The 16,119-nt window shown below is 40.2% G+C and overlaps 1 protein-coding gene across 10 annotated transcripts in view; it reads left to right on the top strand.

Annotated features, from left to right (window-relative positions):
• ATP2B1 (ATPase plasma membrane Ca2+ transporting 1) overlaps positions 1 to 4,233 on the top strand; it is a 140,072-nt gene extending 135,839 nt beyond the window's left edge. For 7 of the 10 annotated variants that reach the window (XM_083182373.1, XM_083182374.1, XM_083182375.1 and 4 more), the window contains one exon: positions 2,645 to 4,233. In XM_083182373.1, coding sequence (XP_083038499.1) covers positions 2,645 to 2,956 — 312 coding nt within the window. In that variant the 3' untranslated portion in view covers positions 2,957 to 4,233. The remainder of the gene's footprint in view (positions 1 to 2,644) is intronic. The other 3 variants (XM_083182381.1, XM_083182380.1, XM_083182379.1) reach the window with 2 other exon arrangements.
• Positions 4,234 to 16,119: the final 11,886 nt, after the last annotated feature.

The following is a 16,119-nucleotide window of genomic DNA, read 5'->3' as shown; positions in this document are numbered from 1 at the left end:
ATGTATGTGTTTGTATGCATGCATAGTGGATGACAAAGCTGCTGGTTGCGTTAGTGGGCCAGAAAATCCACCACTTTCCTGGACTTGTGGGCAGGTGCATTGTCGTGATGGAGAAGGGTACCACATTCGAGTTCTTGGCTGGCTCCTGAAAATGTATTCAAGCACTTCCCGCAGGCATTGGCTGGTGTACCAGTCCCCAATGACTGCACACTTTCATGAAAGTTAAGGCAACTACTTCTTGGCCACAAAAATAGCCACCTTCTGCTTGGCCATGCTGCTCTCATCTATGAACTGCTGTTCCAGCTGGAGTCAACTGGACTGCCTGTGGCCCACACAACAGCAATGCTGTCCTGTGTGATGCGTTGGCAAGCATCAGAGATTCCACCCCCGTACTCCGGCACATGATGAAATATCTTGCCACTTCCTCTTCTGCTCAGTAAAGAGGCAAAGCAGAAAGTTTTTATCTATGTAGGCAAAAGTGGATACAGACACAAATAGATCTAAGAGCTATGTTTTGCTATTCCGCCTTAAGTACAGTGACCAATATAGTCGGGTCATATCATACATTGCACATCTGGATGTCTCTCGACACTTCTGCCCATGCTTTGATTTCTTTAATAGTTGCAATTACATTTTTTTTTTTTTTTTGGCCCACTGCAGTGATCTCACTATCCTTTTTTTTTTTTTAGTAGAGTATACAATTACATGCTTGGATTCAGGGTGCTGTTATGTCATGCATGCACAATGCGACACACTCCTAGTGGTGCTGCAGGAGACCATAAGCATCCAGCATTACAGTTTACATAAACTGCTGTATCTTGGCTGCTGATTTATTTTTCTTAAATACAAACTTTAAGAACTGTCCTTTGTCACTTTAGTGCCACCGCATCCATTTTACATATTTGTATTTGTATTTGTTTTTCATTCAAATTTTGCCATGTTTTTACCCAGTGGTCCTCAAACTCCTCAAGGCACATAAACCATTCAGGCTTTAAGGAAATGCATGATTACTCACAGTTGGATTGGGAAGGACTGACTCAACCCATTTCTAAATTGATATTTTGTTAAACAGTGCTTTACAAATGCCATTTAATAACATCATGTATGTGAGGTAGTGGATTGTAGGATTTTTTGCTAGTGGGGTTAATGTGCCCATAATAATGGTGAAATATCTAAACTTTTCACAGTTGATGTATATACAGTATATTTTGTTAATATGCCCAGAATTGGATATAAATATAAAAAGTGGTATAGGCGTAAGTTGAAGTGTAGCTATAGGATAATTTCTGTATTTTCATAATGTTATGCTTATAGTCCATAATCCCCCCTCATTGATAGACTGCCCTTCATGAGTGAGTGTGCAAGCTGCTTAGCAAGAGTTTGTTTCCTTGTGGGGCACCAGTGCCAAGACTTGCTTGTCCTGATGGATATGTAAACTAAAGGCAGGTCATAAATCTATCTTCATTCTGCTGTTAGACAGTTGATTGTATTTATTAGTGGCATTTCCAAAATATGTTGTTTTGCTTTTGCAGGAATATGTTTAAGGTTTCCACGGGATCCCATAGTAAATGCTCTATTGAATATTGGTAATAATGAGTAATGCTGGATACACGCTACACGATGTGTGTAGCCTGAGATATTTAGTGGTAGAATGCGGTGATGCTGGCAGTAATGAGTGTTGGCGACACATATTACTGCGATGGCAACATGGTACTGCTCGTGGCATCCTCAGATTTAGTTGGATAAACAGATGATGACCGATGTGGTTAGCTACCTATGGGAGTGCGTATAGCTAACCATTTTGAGGATACAGTATGTTATTACATTTTGCTATTGGCAATATCGTTTAAAATATTGTCCAGTGCAGAGGTGCCCAAACAGTCCTCAAGGCACCCCAATGGTCTAGGTTGTAGGTATATCCATGCTTGGCCATAGGTTACTTTTTTATTTTTATTTAACATCCGTGTTAAGTCACAGATATACTTAAAGTCTGGATCGTAGGGGTGCCTTGAGGATCTCGTTTGGGAACCTCTGTTCTAGTGTATACCTGGCATTACTCTTCCAAAAGCTTCTGACTAGAAAAAAAAATTGGAGTCTATTTTGGTTAGATGGAAAAAAGTCGGTATATACTCGAATATTTACACTTGTGAGGTATTTTACACAGTTGTTTTTGTTTTGCGTTCTGCATGATTTTTGGCTGCTCCAAGCTCATTGTGGCACTCAGCTTACATATGCCTGGCTTAATAGTAGGTATCCCAATTCCTGGCATGAGGATTGGTTTACCTTATGTGCTAATATTTTTGTTCCTTAATGTATCTGTTAAAAACATTTGAAAGTTGTTGAACATTTTTAAGAATATTTTTGCAGCAGTTTGAGTAGTGTTTGGTAATATTGCAATGCAAAAAAATATTTTATAGACGTTCTCTACCACAATACTGTACATCAGTGTTATTTTACCCTTGACTAAAATGTTTTTTTATTTGTTTATTTTTACAGTTTGTTGCAAGTCCACTGCATTTTGCACTGATTAATTCATTGTTTTAGTATCTGTGAATTCAGAATCCCATACAAACATTTTCAACATGTATTTATTCTGATTGCTGACTTTTTGTTTTCTTTTCAATTTGCTTTGTGACTGACTTAGATTCGAGTGGTGAATGCATTTCGTAGTTCTCTATATGAAGGATTAGAAAAGCCTGAGTCACGAAGCTCCATCCACAATTTTATGACACATCCAGAATTCAGAATAGAAGACTCTGAACCTCATATTCCGCTCATTGATGACACCGATGCCGAAGATGATGCTCCAACTAAACGTCACTCTTCACCACCACCCTCTCCAAATAAAAATAACAATGCTGTTGACAGTGGAATACATCTTACAATAGAACCGAACAAGTCAGCTACCTCTTCATCCCCAGGCAGTCCACTACATAGTCTGGAGACTTCTCTCTGATTGTAAGATGAATGTTAACATTCTAGCTGATTTGCAAAGAACACTGGGTCCTTCTCGCATATTGTGGCAGGCAGGAGAGAATGCCTGCTTATTGGACTTCAAACGAAGACACACTTGTATGAATGTAGATTTATTTTTTTAAAAAATGCTTTCTGCCAGACTGAGGGTGCTTTTTTCGGGAAGGAAAAGGGATGGGATTTTTGGGATGATTGACAGATAAATCGAAATCCAGAAAAAGTGGCCTGCAGAACATCAGTTACACTAAATGACGATTGCCCTGGACAGTGTGTTAGCAATGCTCTAGTTTCATTATTATTTTTGGGGGCCCTGGGTTGTTAATTTGATTATTTATGTTATAAATGATACAGATCTGTTTACAAGGTTTATAGATATTTAGTTCCTGTTCATAGAAGGGAAATATATATATATATATATATATATATATATATATATATATATATATATATATATATATATATATATATATATATAGCGAAAAAGTCCTTTAAACACTGCTGTATTTTCAAGAAAAAAAGGGTGTTTCTATCGAAACTGTTCTAAATTTTGCCTGCAATTTGCTTGTGAAATATTGTAGATAATTTAACGAATAGCCAAATAGAGAAAAACAAGACACTACTGCTTCAGATTTTGAGCAGCAGTGTTCTAAAATAATGGCCTCTGTTCTTAGTTTCATACAAAAACATTCATTTACTAATCAATGTTTTTTTTTTTTTTGAAACAAATGATGAAGAAATTTTGTTCCAAAGCTCAATGGAATTTTGTGAAATGCAGGACATTGATGTGCGACGGATAATGGTTGAAGTCCTTTTACTATCTCCGTCAAAATATATAAAATCAAAATACATCACAAATTAGTCTTCTTAATTTTTTTTGTTTGTCTAAACATGTTAGTTTTAGAACTGTCTTGGTGAACTGTGAGTGGAACCGTGTTGATTTTCTAATAAATCTTTAGATGACCTTCATACAGCATGAGGGGCTGTTGGCATTTAAAAAAAATAAAAAAAAAGAATGAAAAGAAAAACAGATACTACTAGAAAGTAGTAACGTCATAAGTTTTCCTTTTTTTGTTTTTGAAAGTTGTTTGTAAACACAATAAACATGCCCTTTTATTAAATACATATGCAGCAATGTTTTATTGCGTAATGTTGCCACTACATTTAAGTGACTGTATGTGTTTCAACATAAATTTTATGTTAACTGTTGGAATATGTACACAACTTATGGTGGCTTCAATAAACATTTCAGTTGAAAAAAAACCTTTATGTGGAGAAAAATTGTCAATGTCTTAAGTGAGACTAATTTCTCCTCATATGCCGTATTTTAAATATATAGTTATAATATATTTTGGTGGGGGGAGGTTCCCTCAACATTTTTTGCTGACATTTTTGGAGAAAGCAATATTATACTCTTATAAAGTGCCAACTTGTTAAACAGCACTGTGCGCTAAGGGAAATCTGCTCCAGATTAATAATATGGAATGTTTAAGCAAGACTGTCTTAATTGCACTTGGTCATTGGACAAGATCAAAATGAAAGGTACAGTGAATTTGGAAAGGTGAATGGTATAAACATACAGAAAGTGGGAGGTGTGTAATCAGTAATTTGAAGAATATTGTTATACTAGGATTTTGGGACCAAAAATTCGGCATGTTTTGAAAATACTGGTTAAGTTAATGGACAAATATCCTGGCCAATTTAGCCCAGGTTTGTGGTATAAATAAATGTATATTGTTTTCTTGTGTGAGTTTTATTAGGTGATCGAATAAATTACTTTCAGCTAAGTTTTTTGTGTGGAAGCTGATAGGTGACTGTACGGTTTCACATTGCATTTCTATAAAATGTTGTGTAATATATATATATATATATATATATATATATATATATATATATATATATATATATATATATATATATATATATATATAGACAAATCACAATAGAGGGCACTCACAAGATTTTCAAGCTGCACGGCGGCAGACTGGCAATAAATATCACAACTGACACAAGTAGATGTGAGTCAACGTTTCGGGCTGGTCGCCCTTTATCAATGTCTTGATAAAGGGCGACCAGCCCGAAACGTTGACTCACATCTACTTGTGTCAGTTGTGATATTTATTGCCAGTCTGCCGCCGTGCAGCTTGAAAATCTTGTGAGTGCCCTCTATTGTGATTTGTCTACATCTCCTGCCGCCGCGCATGGACAGAGGGACACCCAAGTCTTTGCTACCTTCGGATTGAGTGCCAGGATTTCTACTATATATATATATATATATATATATATATATATATATATATATATATATATATATATATATATATATATATATATATATATATATATATATATATATATATATATATATTACAGTTCACAACCCTGTACAAATGGCTACATTACAAATACTGACTGTTGGTCTCTGCTCTGACCCCTCCCACCACGTCCACTGACCAATATTTGAGCGACTCAATACCTAATGGGCAGGTTAAGAGATGGCACATACCGTGCTATATTATACATTATGACCATTGATTTCTAATCCTTGTTACCGTTCACTCCGCACAAATAACCAGGGTCCGATCCAGGTTGTTGCTGGGTCACTGCGTGGGCTGGAAGGTCCTTTTGAAGAATCCCTGGTCAAGCTACCCAGCAATCCGGCCCAGGTTAAAAGAAGGGTTTTTACCCGGGTCAGACCCAGGTTGTTGGGGAGTGTAAACAGATAACCCATTCACACTTGAGGGAGGAGGAAGCAGCAGCTCCAAACGCTGCCTCCACCTCCCAGATGACACTCTGCCCCGCCCTCTGATTACATTAATAAGCTGGGTCGCTGCAGGTGAGCTTCATCTCGCAAATGCGGATCGCTCCCATAATGGATTTGTGTCCAAATACCAGGTCTGACCCAGCATTGGTGATGTAAAAGGGGTATTTTACAGAAGGGTATATAAGCAGCACTGTGTCAGAAGATAGTGCTATGGGAATAAATGCTGCACAATGGTACAGAACAAATCATGTAATGTCTGAAGAGACATTGCCTCAGTTTTAGAAAACTGTAAACTATTGGGTAAATTTACCAAAGCTTCAAAAAAAAGGGTGATGTTTCCCATAGCAACCAGTTTGACTTTTTTATTTTATTTCTGTTTCATACTAGAAAATGGTAGACCTCATCTGATTGCTATGGGCTTTAGTAAATTTACCGCAATTAGTCACACTAAAAACCATAACCTTGAGCTAATGACAATTTATTTAATCACCTAAACTATAGACCAATATCGGAAGCTTTAAAATTTAATATATTTAGTTAATAAACCATTAAGTGACCCATCATTATGTCCCAGTGACCAGCCAATGTTATGTATAAATATGTGCACTAGGTGAAGGTGAACTTGCTTTGAGAAAGCCACAATGTACCTAAAAAGATGGCTATATGCTATGGTAGAGAACAGATCTGTACCCAAACAGTGTAGTCACAGTTCTAGGTTATACTGCATAACATGTATCACTTGCAATGTTCCACAAGGTGCTACATTTCATTCTGTATAATGCACTGTGGCATGTGCGTCAAGACAAAAAAAAAAAGTATTCATTAGAAATAGCTTACTTTTTAGAAAGGCAATATTTCTCTTTTCACTTTAAATAAATCTGAGAAATTTAGGATTTGTCTGCAGTTTTAAAAAAATAATGAAATTTAAGGCTCTTAATATATCCATGGCAATTATATATTGGACATAATGTGCTTTTTTTTTTTTTTTTTTTCATGAAACATTTTTTTGTGAAGCACAAGGGCTGATTAAATAACAGCTCTTCTACTTGCCGTGACCAAAAAGATGACTCTGCCAGTCAAACCACAGGTTCGGGCACTTTGATGTATGAGTTTCACAATATCTAGCATAGTGTTGTCACTTCTGCCTTTGGGGCAGGAAAATAAATGCAGTCTCATTACTTTTCAATCAGCCCTCACTGTTAAATTATGTTGTGCGCCTTCATTCTGCGCAAGCAGCTATTTTTAGGGGAACAAAATATCAGTGCTGAAAGGTAAGGAACTATTGAATTGCTCAGTCCACCTTGCTTATTTCACTTTGATAGAAAATAGAAGCAAAGCATTAAAGCAGCAGAGCAGTCCCTTGCTGCTTTTTTTTTTTTTAAATAAAGAATCTTTATTAGGCACACAAATTCAAAATAGTAGTTCAGGTGGTATCTGTGTGCACTCCAAGCTACCTATGCATGTAAAAAGAAGGGATCCACACCCTTGCTTCAAACAAACACATATGGATAGTGTATGCAATGGCACGAAGGCCCTTATTCTGGTTCACTCAAAGGAAAATTCCTTCTCAAATGGACAAACCCATGTGCACTGCAGGTGGAGCAAATGTAACTTGTGCAGAGATTTTGATTTGGGTGGGGTTTTACTTTAAAGTGAGATCTATATTATATTCTAATATATATTAAAAATAAAGCAGTCAGTATTTTCCCTGCGAATGAACCAAAATAAGGGCCTAAATGCAGAGCAGTAAATTACAAAAAACAAACTTAAGTCTTCGACCATGGTATGGTACTTGGGTTAATAGAACAATAACATCACAAAAGTGTGTAATACAATAGAGTGTTTAGGTTTTCACGAAATAGAGTGCAATCGTAGAATCCCCTTCCCCACCTGGGATGCTTTGATGCTGGATGAAGGTAACTTCAGAATAGAGGGAGACGTGCAGCAGAATTATGGCTCTGTTAATAAGTCACTGCACGTTTTCTTCAAACCTCTGGTAGGAGTCCCATATTGTTGTTCTTAAGGAATATGGTTCATGTGTTCATTGTACAATAGGAGGTTTTATGCCATGAATAGTATGCTCTAGTTCAGTGGTAGCCAACTCGTCCTCGAGCTACCAACGGTTCACATTTTCCAGCTTACCTCACAGGTGCACTCATTGCTGACTGACACATTTTAAAAGATCCACAGGTGGAGCTAATTACTTCACTTGCGATTCTGTGAGATCTGGAAAATATTAACTGTTGGTAGCTCTTGAGGACTGGAGTTGGCTATCCCAGCTACAGTTGGTCATAGTTCAATACAGGAGCAGCCTCTTGGGGTTGGTGGTGATGTATTTTACTGTAAAGTACTAACTTTATTTTTATACATATAACTGCGCACTGGGGTTGTAAAATATTCAGTAATGTACAGTGGGTTATTGTAATCCATATTAACATAAATTAACAAGTTGTTCATATTAGGTTAAGTATCTATGCAAGTTTGTCAAAATGTTACTGTGAAAATATGTTTGTTGGTAATGTATAATGTCTAGTAGAACAATATGTAGATCTGAAATATGAGATCTGTTACATTTGCTTCTGTGACCTACTATAATTGTATGAAAGTTTCTCCCTGCTGTAATCGGGTCCATTAAGGTGACGCTGTGTTTCTTTTTCTGAGATCAGGTCTAAATGAGTGATTAGAAACTCCACTGCGTCTTCAATAAAGTTGTATTGGTTGTTTGGACTACGACATGCAATGCTTCCTGCAAAAGGTGCAAATGCTATCCCTTGTTACAGCACGAATTGTCTTGCTCTATGCTTTTTATCCAATCCTAAACGGATGGACAACATGATCACTTCCTGGGTTTTTTTTTTTTTCATTGGGTGTCTTACATAACTATTAACTTTGCTCATTTGGAGGTCTCAACGGTACAGGATCCCAGTGCCCCTATTATACAGTCCCCGGCATCCCGATGCACCCCCCTCCTGCAGTTTAGACCCCTCCATTCTCGCATCATCCTCCCCTTCAATCTGATTGTTGTGTTTGGGCAGGGTTGCCTACCTGACCCTCTCCATGAGGGAGAAAATGCACTGTTCCTGCACTTTTCTGGTAATGTACGATTGCCAGCACCTGTGATGAAACACCTTTCTTATCAATTACCTAGGTCACCACAGGTGATGGCAATCGTACATTACCAGGGAAGTCCAGGAACAGAGCATTTTCTCCCTGAAGCAGAGGGTCAGGTAGGCAACCCTGTGTTTGGGGTGTTGACTTCGAGATGCTGGTGCCAGTCTCCCATTTACTGGTATGCAAGCCACATCCCCTTGTAACGGTGTGTTCTTAAGCTCCGTACACATGGAACAATATATTGCTCAGTGTCTTGTTTACATCGGCGACCAGAGATGGTCACTGATGAAAAAGACACTGCCAGGGAAGCTGCAGGGGAAAACAGCTGATCCCGGGGGAAGCCACTGCTTGCAGGAACATGCTCCTGCGACCGTTTCAGGGCTGGTCACGGGAGCACGCTCCCGTCGACAGTCACACCGTACACATGGGGATATTGGTCGCTTAGCGACCATATCCCTGGCGATTCTGGCTAGAATCGCACTGTGTGTACGGGGCTTTACTGGTTCAGAAACAATTGCTTTATTTAGACCAGCTTAAGTGTTTGGCTATGTTTTTGTATCATTAGCATGTGACAGTACAGAATGCATGAGGCTATAGTAAAGATTGATATTTTTTTTTTTTTTTGCCACACCGTAGTAAGGAATCCCATTTCTTATAGGAAAGAGAAAACTTTCCCAATTAGAGAAAATTAATTTCCCAGGAAATACATTTTACAATTCTGATTGTGTTTTATGCTAGATATTCAAAAGGACAATGCTTTTAGTAGATGTGTCTTGCTCATACAATCATTGCTATTTTAAGTACAGTACCAGGCACAATTCAAAGTTCTGAGTTCAAACAATTGCTTAAAAGCTTCTTAAAGTCCTTGTACATGTTTTGTTTAAGTTGGGTATGAGAAACCCGACAGTCAGGATGGCCGTGGTCGAAATCCATTTTTGTAAGAATGCTAATACTTCTCCTTAAGGTGCCCATACACGGTGCGATGAATTCCTTGCTTTTTGAACTAGATAAATTGCAATGTAGTACTAAAAGCACGGTCTGAACAGACTTTCTGTGCTGTGCGATGTACTGTGCGTGGGAGCGTGCATCACATCCGAAAAATGCACCGTGTATGGACACATGTAGCCTTCCTATAACGTTCCCTACCTGCAGTCAAATCCTAATCTTCCCTTCCTTTACCTGAATATAGTACAGGTTTAATCTGATAAATAAATGTAAGGTGTGTTTTTTTTTTTTTCTTTGTATATACTGTATTAGGGCCACATATATGTATATATTTGGATATGGGCTACATTTATGTTTCTTAAGCCATTTATCAAAACACACTTAAGGGGTGTACACACAGAGAGTTTTTGACTAGATAGAATCTAGAAGGTTAGCCAAAAGCTCCCAGTTTGCTTATCATAGATTGACTGTGCAGACAAGGCAATTTTGACTAGATCGTAGTTCAGTGGTAGCCAACTCCAGTTCTCGTTTTCCAGCTCACCTTGCAGGTGCACTCATTACTGACTAACACATTTTAAAAGATCAGGTGGAGCTAAATACTTAACTTGTGATTCTGTGAGGAGACCTGGAAAATATTGCCTGTTGGTAGCTCTCAAGGACTGGAGTTGGCTACCCCTGTCATAGACTATCACTACTTAGACAAACTCACTTAAGGCCCATACACACTGGTCAAAGTTGCTCAAAACAGGAGGTTTGAGTGGCTTTCAGCTCAGTCGCCCAGTGTGCATGGCCCGGCGATGAGCAGTGAGTGCTGCTGCGCACTCCCGCAACATCGCCGGGAAAGCTGTTCATCTGCTGGTTATACCAGAGATGAGTGGCTTTCAGGACTGTTTTGCATAGCGCTCCACCCCCTCCATTTGTGCCGGGCAGGGGGAAAGCCACTCAGTGTGTATGCACTGAGCGGCTTTCGCCGGTCATACACGCTGGGCATAGTCGCCCAGTGTGTATGGACCTTTAGTCAAAATCTCCAATGCATCTAGCCAAAATTGCTTAGACAAAATTGGCCATTAGCCCAATTAGATGATGTAACCTACATACGAACACAGATAAGTGGATGAATAATTTGCACATCCAGCAGCCAGACGGTCAAATTTTCCTATAGGTTCCTCAAAAACCTTCACCATACACCAACGCACAAAAAAATGGAATATGATTTATCCGGCGCTTGGAAACTCTGTGGGTACCAGGATTCCTCCCATATAACAGGTCATATGAGGATAAAAAATGATATATGATGGTGAAGTACATTTTAGAACTTCTTTTAATCACAATTCATTAAAACACACATGCAGTTAAACACTTTCCAAGCTTCGGATAAGTCATATTCCAATTTTTTGTGTTGTAACCTGTTTAAGGGGTGCTACTGTGTGGTGTATAGTACCTGAATAATGGGAACTACTGTGCAGCGTAATGTGAAATGTTACCATTCTGTGGTCATGGCCCTTTCCCATAAAGCCACGTTCCTATATTCTTAGCGCGCACTGTGCCAGTTTTTGATTAATGGGGGGGGGGGGGGGATGTCTAGTTATGGCTCTGGCTGTTAGTGGCCATAAGGAACATATTGGAGTTATTTAGTTTTTAGCAAGTTAAAGGCCCATACACACTAGGCGATTTTTTTTAAAACTCAAAGTAGCTCACTTTTTGTGTGTTTTTATATATATATATTTTTATTTTTTTTGCTACTTTGAGTTTAAAATAGCCTAACTTGTATAGGCCGGTGGTGTGTGCTCCCACATTATTGCCAGCAGTCTGCCTGTTTTACCAGCCGAGTAAACCACTTTCCGCAATCTCCTACTGTGGTAAGGGGTTCACCCCTGTGAAAATCACTGTGTCAGATGAAAATTGCCAAAACACCAAATGTACCTCAAGTCTTGTAAGTATAGTAATGTCTCAGTGTTTTAATACAAGTTTGCAAAAAGTTATAATTGCACATCTAGGACCTAGAACAATTGGAGGTGTTGATCAAATAAATGAGCATAGTGGTTAGTAAATTCATATTTTTACAATAAGACATTAAACCAGGGGTATTCAACATGGTGTTAGTTATGACTTGCCGATGGTCAGTATACCGACATCAGAATCCAAGCCTCCGGTATTTCAATGGGGGGGAGGACAAAAAAGACCATTGCACGCTCGCAAGTTTTATTCTTCCTCTCTGGGGACCCCCACGAGGGAGAATAGCCCCTGTTAACCAGGATTGCGACTGTCAGGCAGTTGAACAGTTGGGATCTCAGCGTTGCTATATTGCCCGTTGGAATTCAGACCGTCGGTAAGTCATCCTTTAACATGCTACCCTCCAGCTGTTGTGGAACTGTACAGCTCAGAATGCTCTGCTACAGTGTAAAGGTGCCCATACACTAGTAAGATTTATCTTCAGATCTGGCTGGTTGGAGCAAAAACATGGTTATGGATGAGTGACAGTTTGTCAGTTTTCCAGCATTTCCAAGCAAATGGTCAACTGTCATTTGCTCTCATCCATAACCAGGTTTTTGTTCCAATCCATAACCAGGTTTTTGTTCCAACCAGACAGATCTGCAGATAAATCTGCGTGTGTATGGCCACCTTAAGCATGATCTACTAGCTTACTGTGGCAGGGCATGCTGGGAAACTGAATTCCACAACAGCTGAAGAGCAGCATGTTGAATTAGTTAAACCAGGCATGTCCAACGTTGGCCCTCCAGATGTTGTGAAACTACACATCCCAGCATGCTTTGCAATAGTTTTAGCATTCTCTGATAGCAAAACTGTGGCAAAGCATGCTGGGATGTGTAGTTTCACAACATCTAGAGGGCCAACGTTGGACATGCCTGCGTTAAACCACCTTAGCCAATTGCTAGCAAGGATTTGAAGATCGTAAGTCTGAGCTGCTTTATCTGAATTATAAATACCAATTCTGGAGGAATCCATGGCATAAATAACATAGGTATTTATCCATTGGGGCACAACACAAAATCTCACACTGTATAGATCATAAAAATTTCTTCTTGGGTTTTATCAGACAGATTGCTTTGGTGCTTTCTTGCGTTGGCAACATATTGGGCAGTATTCAATAAGGCCGATTCGCCATGTTTTATGGCGATTTTGTGCTATTTTCGTGCTGTACGGCGATTTTTTGACAAACTGTGAATCGCCCTATTTAATGACCAGATGGCGAATACATTTCAAGGTTTTTATCGCCATGATTCACCGAGTAGCAATCGCTATCTTTTTATGGTGAAGTGGAATGTGAACTTTTAAAATAAAGTGTTTTGTTTTTTACATTTGGTGTCAAAAAATCAGGAATTTTATTCTGAGGAGGGGCATGCTATTTTTATTCATGTGCTGTAAGCACATGAATATATATTTAATAAAAAAAAATGGTACTCTTTACCTAGAACGGCGCCCATCGCATGCACTAAAAAATGGGTGCGATGCGATGGCCGCGATTTCCCATAGGGATCAATGTTAAAAGTCAGATTGGACGCGATTTTAGTGTTCAATGCCTCAATGCCCGTGATTTTTCCATAGGAAACAATGTTAAATGGGCCACAGAGCTCAAATAGTCACCCTAAAATCTGAAATGGCCCCCACAATTGTTAACGCCACCCCACGATCAACGTCAACCCGAAGCGTGGCGAGCGGCGGCGGTACGCGTCCTCCGACCTTTTCATACCCCCACTATCCACGTCGGCGTGGAGTTGAGAATAGAATAGTGTGGCGAGCGAAGCAAGCCACCAAGCCCGAAGCGTGGCGAGCGGACGCGGATACCTTCACAGGTAAATGCGTCCCTTCGCAGGCTTCACAGGTATCCGCGTGCGCTCGCCACGCTTCGGGCTCGCTGCGCTTGCCACACTATTCTATTCTCAACTCCACGCCGACGTGGATAGCGGGGGTATGAAAAGGTCGGAGGACGCGTACCGCCGCCCCTCGCGGGCTCGCTGCGCTCGCCACGCTTCGGGTTCACGTTGATCGTGGGGTGGCGTTAAAAATTGTGGGGGCCATTTAAGACTTCAGGGGGACTATTAGGGCTCTGTGGCCCATTTAACATTGTTTCCTATGTAAAAATCGCGGCCATTGAGGCATTTAACACTAAAATCGCGTCCAATCTGACTTTTAACATTGATCCCTATGGGAAAACCGCGGGCATTGTGTCGCACCTGTTTTTTTATGTGCATACGATGACCGCGATGACCGCGATTTTTTGCCAATCGCGGGCGCCGTTCTAGGTAAAGAGTACCAAAAAAATATATATATATATATATATATATATATATATATATATATATTTTATTTATTTATTTTTTACACAGCAGCCAGCAGGGGGCCGGGAGCCGAGCCGCTCATTAGATATTCATATATTCACTGCACCCAATCATTACATATGCAAAATCGGGTGTAGTGAATACCCGGTCCCCTGTTGGCTATCCCGGGGGGCGGCCTGGCTCCCGGGGAGCCCACCTCCCCCCCACAAATGTTCTGGGGCAGGCAGGGAGACTTCCATCTCCCTGCCTGCCGCCGTCCTCAGGCTCCCTGCGGCATCGCCGCAGGAGTTAAAATTCGCCGGTCAGGGGCAGTGAGCCCCTTGACTCGTTGAATACTGGAGCCGGCGAGGCTCCGGAACGCGGCGGGCAGTGGCGAATGTGCAGCGAATCCTAAACATGATTCGCTGCACATCGGCAAAATTCTTATTGAATACTGCCCATTGTGTAGCTGGATTAGTATCTATCTTCAGGGCTGGGTGCAGGGGATGCAGTTATAATCCCGGTGGTCGAAATCCCGACACTTTCTCCCTCTTTAGGTGTCCACAACACCCATAGAGGGAGAATAAATTAGCGTGGAGAGTGCAGCGAGCCCACAAGGGGGGCGATCCACGTCTCCCCCCTTGTCGGGATTCGTAACGCCGGGATTTCGTATCAAATCCGGCTGCAGGTCCTCTAGCTTCCCATTTGACAAATTTTGGAGTATCTCCATTCGCCATACATTTATGTCCATAATTATTATTTTCTGATGTGTGTGTCACCATTTTTCGGGGGAGACAAACTCACCTTGGTAGAAAAAAATTATGTCATAAGCCAACTTAATTAGCCAAGTTCCATACACATAACCCTCTGAGTCACTTATGTATTTTATAGCTTCCCTTCTGGACTTGCAACTTGGTGGGACTGCTATGCTATCACTGGTGCCTGTCCTTGTGTTTCCCTCCTATGTCCCTATAGATTGTAAGCTTGCAGCAGGACCCTCTAACCCCCCAAGTCTGTCTGTTGTTACCCAGTTTGTTTTATCTCTGTATACTATTGTAAAGTGCAACGTAATCTGCTGCGCTATATAAGAGACTGTAAATAAATGTAATTAATTAGCATGTCAAAAATGTGGTTGTGAACCAGATGTTTCGAACTTTCGTATTCAACCGTTTGGATAGCTTTTCAGAAAAGTAGTTGGAGCTGCAATAGTGTATGTCATTTCCAAATTTATAGTTGCTGCCTCATTATCGAAGTCCATAAAGTTTAATGACTATGTTCACTTTCTAGCTTCTCTTTTGTGATAATTTGTTCAGGATTTGGTAACTGTGGGTGGCGGGTATATATAGAAAGCTGCGGCACTCCACAGGTTAAATGCAAACAATAGTGTATTCAAAGAGCGACATTTTGTGGTATATAAACCCCATTTTTCAAGGTGTACAAGAAAGGGTTTTATATACCCCAAAACATCTGTTTTTCAGTATACTTTTGTTTGCATTTTACCGCTGCTTGATTTGACGCCGATTTCTACCTACAGTGCCAGAAAGCACCCACACCAGCTGAATAAGGTATTTGGGAGTGCTGGACTGAATCCAGATAGATATTTGAAATGCCATCTGCCCAAGGGTGTAACTACCATAGGTGCAAGGGGTGCAGCTGCTATGGGGCCTAGAGCTAAAGGGGAACAATCTTTGCTATCTAAGTAATGTGTTTTATATACATTTGCCAAATTAGGGGGCCATTACAAACTTTTGCTATGGGGCCCACAAATATCTAGGTACGTCTCTGCATCTGCCTAATATTGGTGGCTGCACACAGTACCAAATACCACAGGAAATGTTCAGAGGTTCTAACACATTAGCAGCAGATGTTTTAAGACCTGAACGTTACAATGTGGGGACTTAATAACTCAGAGGGAGCTCATGTGGATTTAGAAATATGGGCAGGAAAGCGGGTTTTTACCAGCCATATGTCTGAGAATAGTATCAGCCGTGAAGCACAGATGATGGTGGTATAGTACAGGTGGTTGGCAAACTAGCTGCAGGGGTGATG

This window comes from Crinia signifera, chromosome 4, assembly GCF_055691185.1.
Source record: "Crinia signifera chromosome 4, ASM5569118v1, whole genome shotgun sequence".
NCBI classification, from domain to species: domain Eukaryota; kingdom Metazoa; phylum Chordata; class Amphibia; order Anura; family Myobatrachidae; genus Crinia; species Crinia signifera.
The sequence above is the reverse complement of the archived record's forward strand: the minus strand, read 5'-3'. Positions and strand labels throughout refer to the sequence as shown.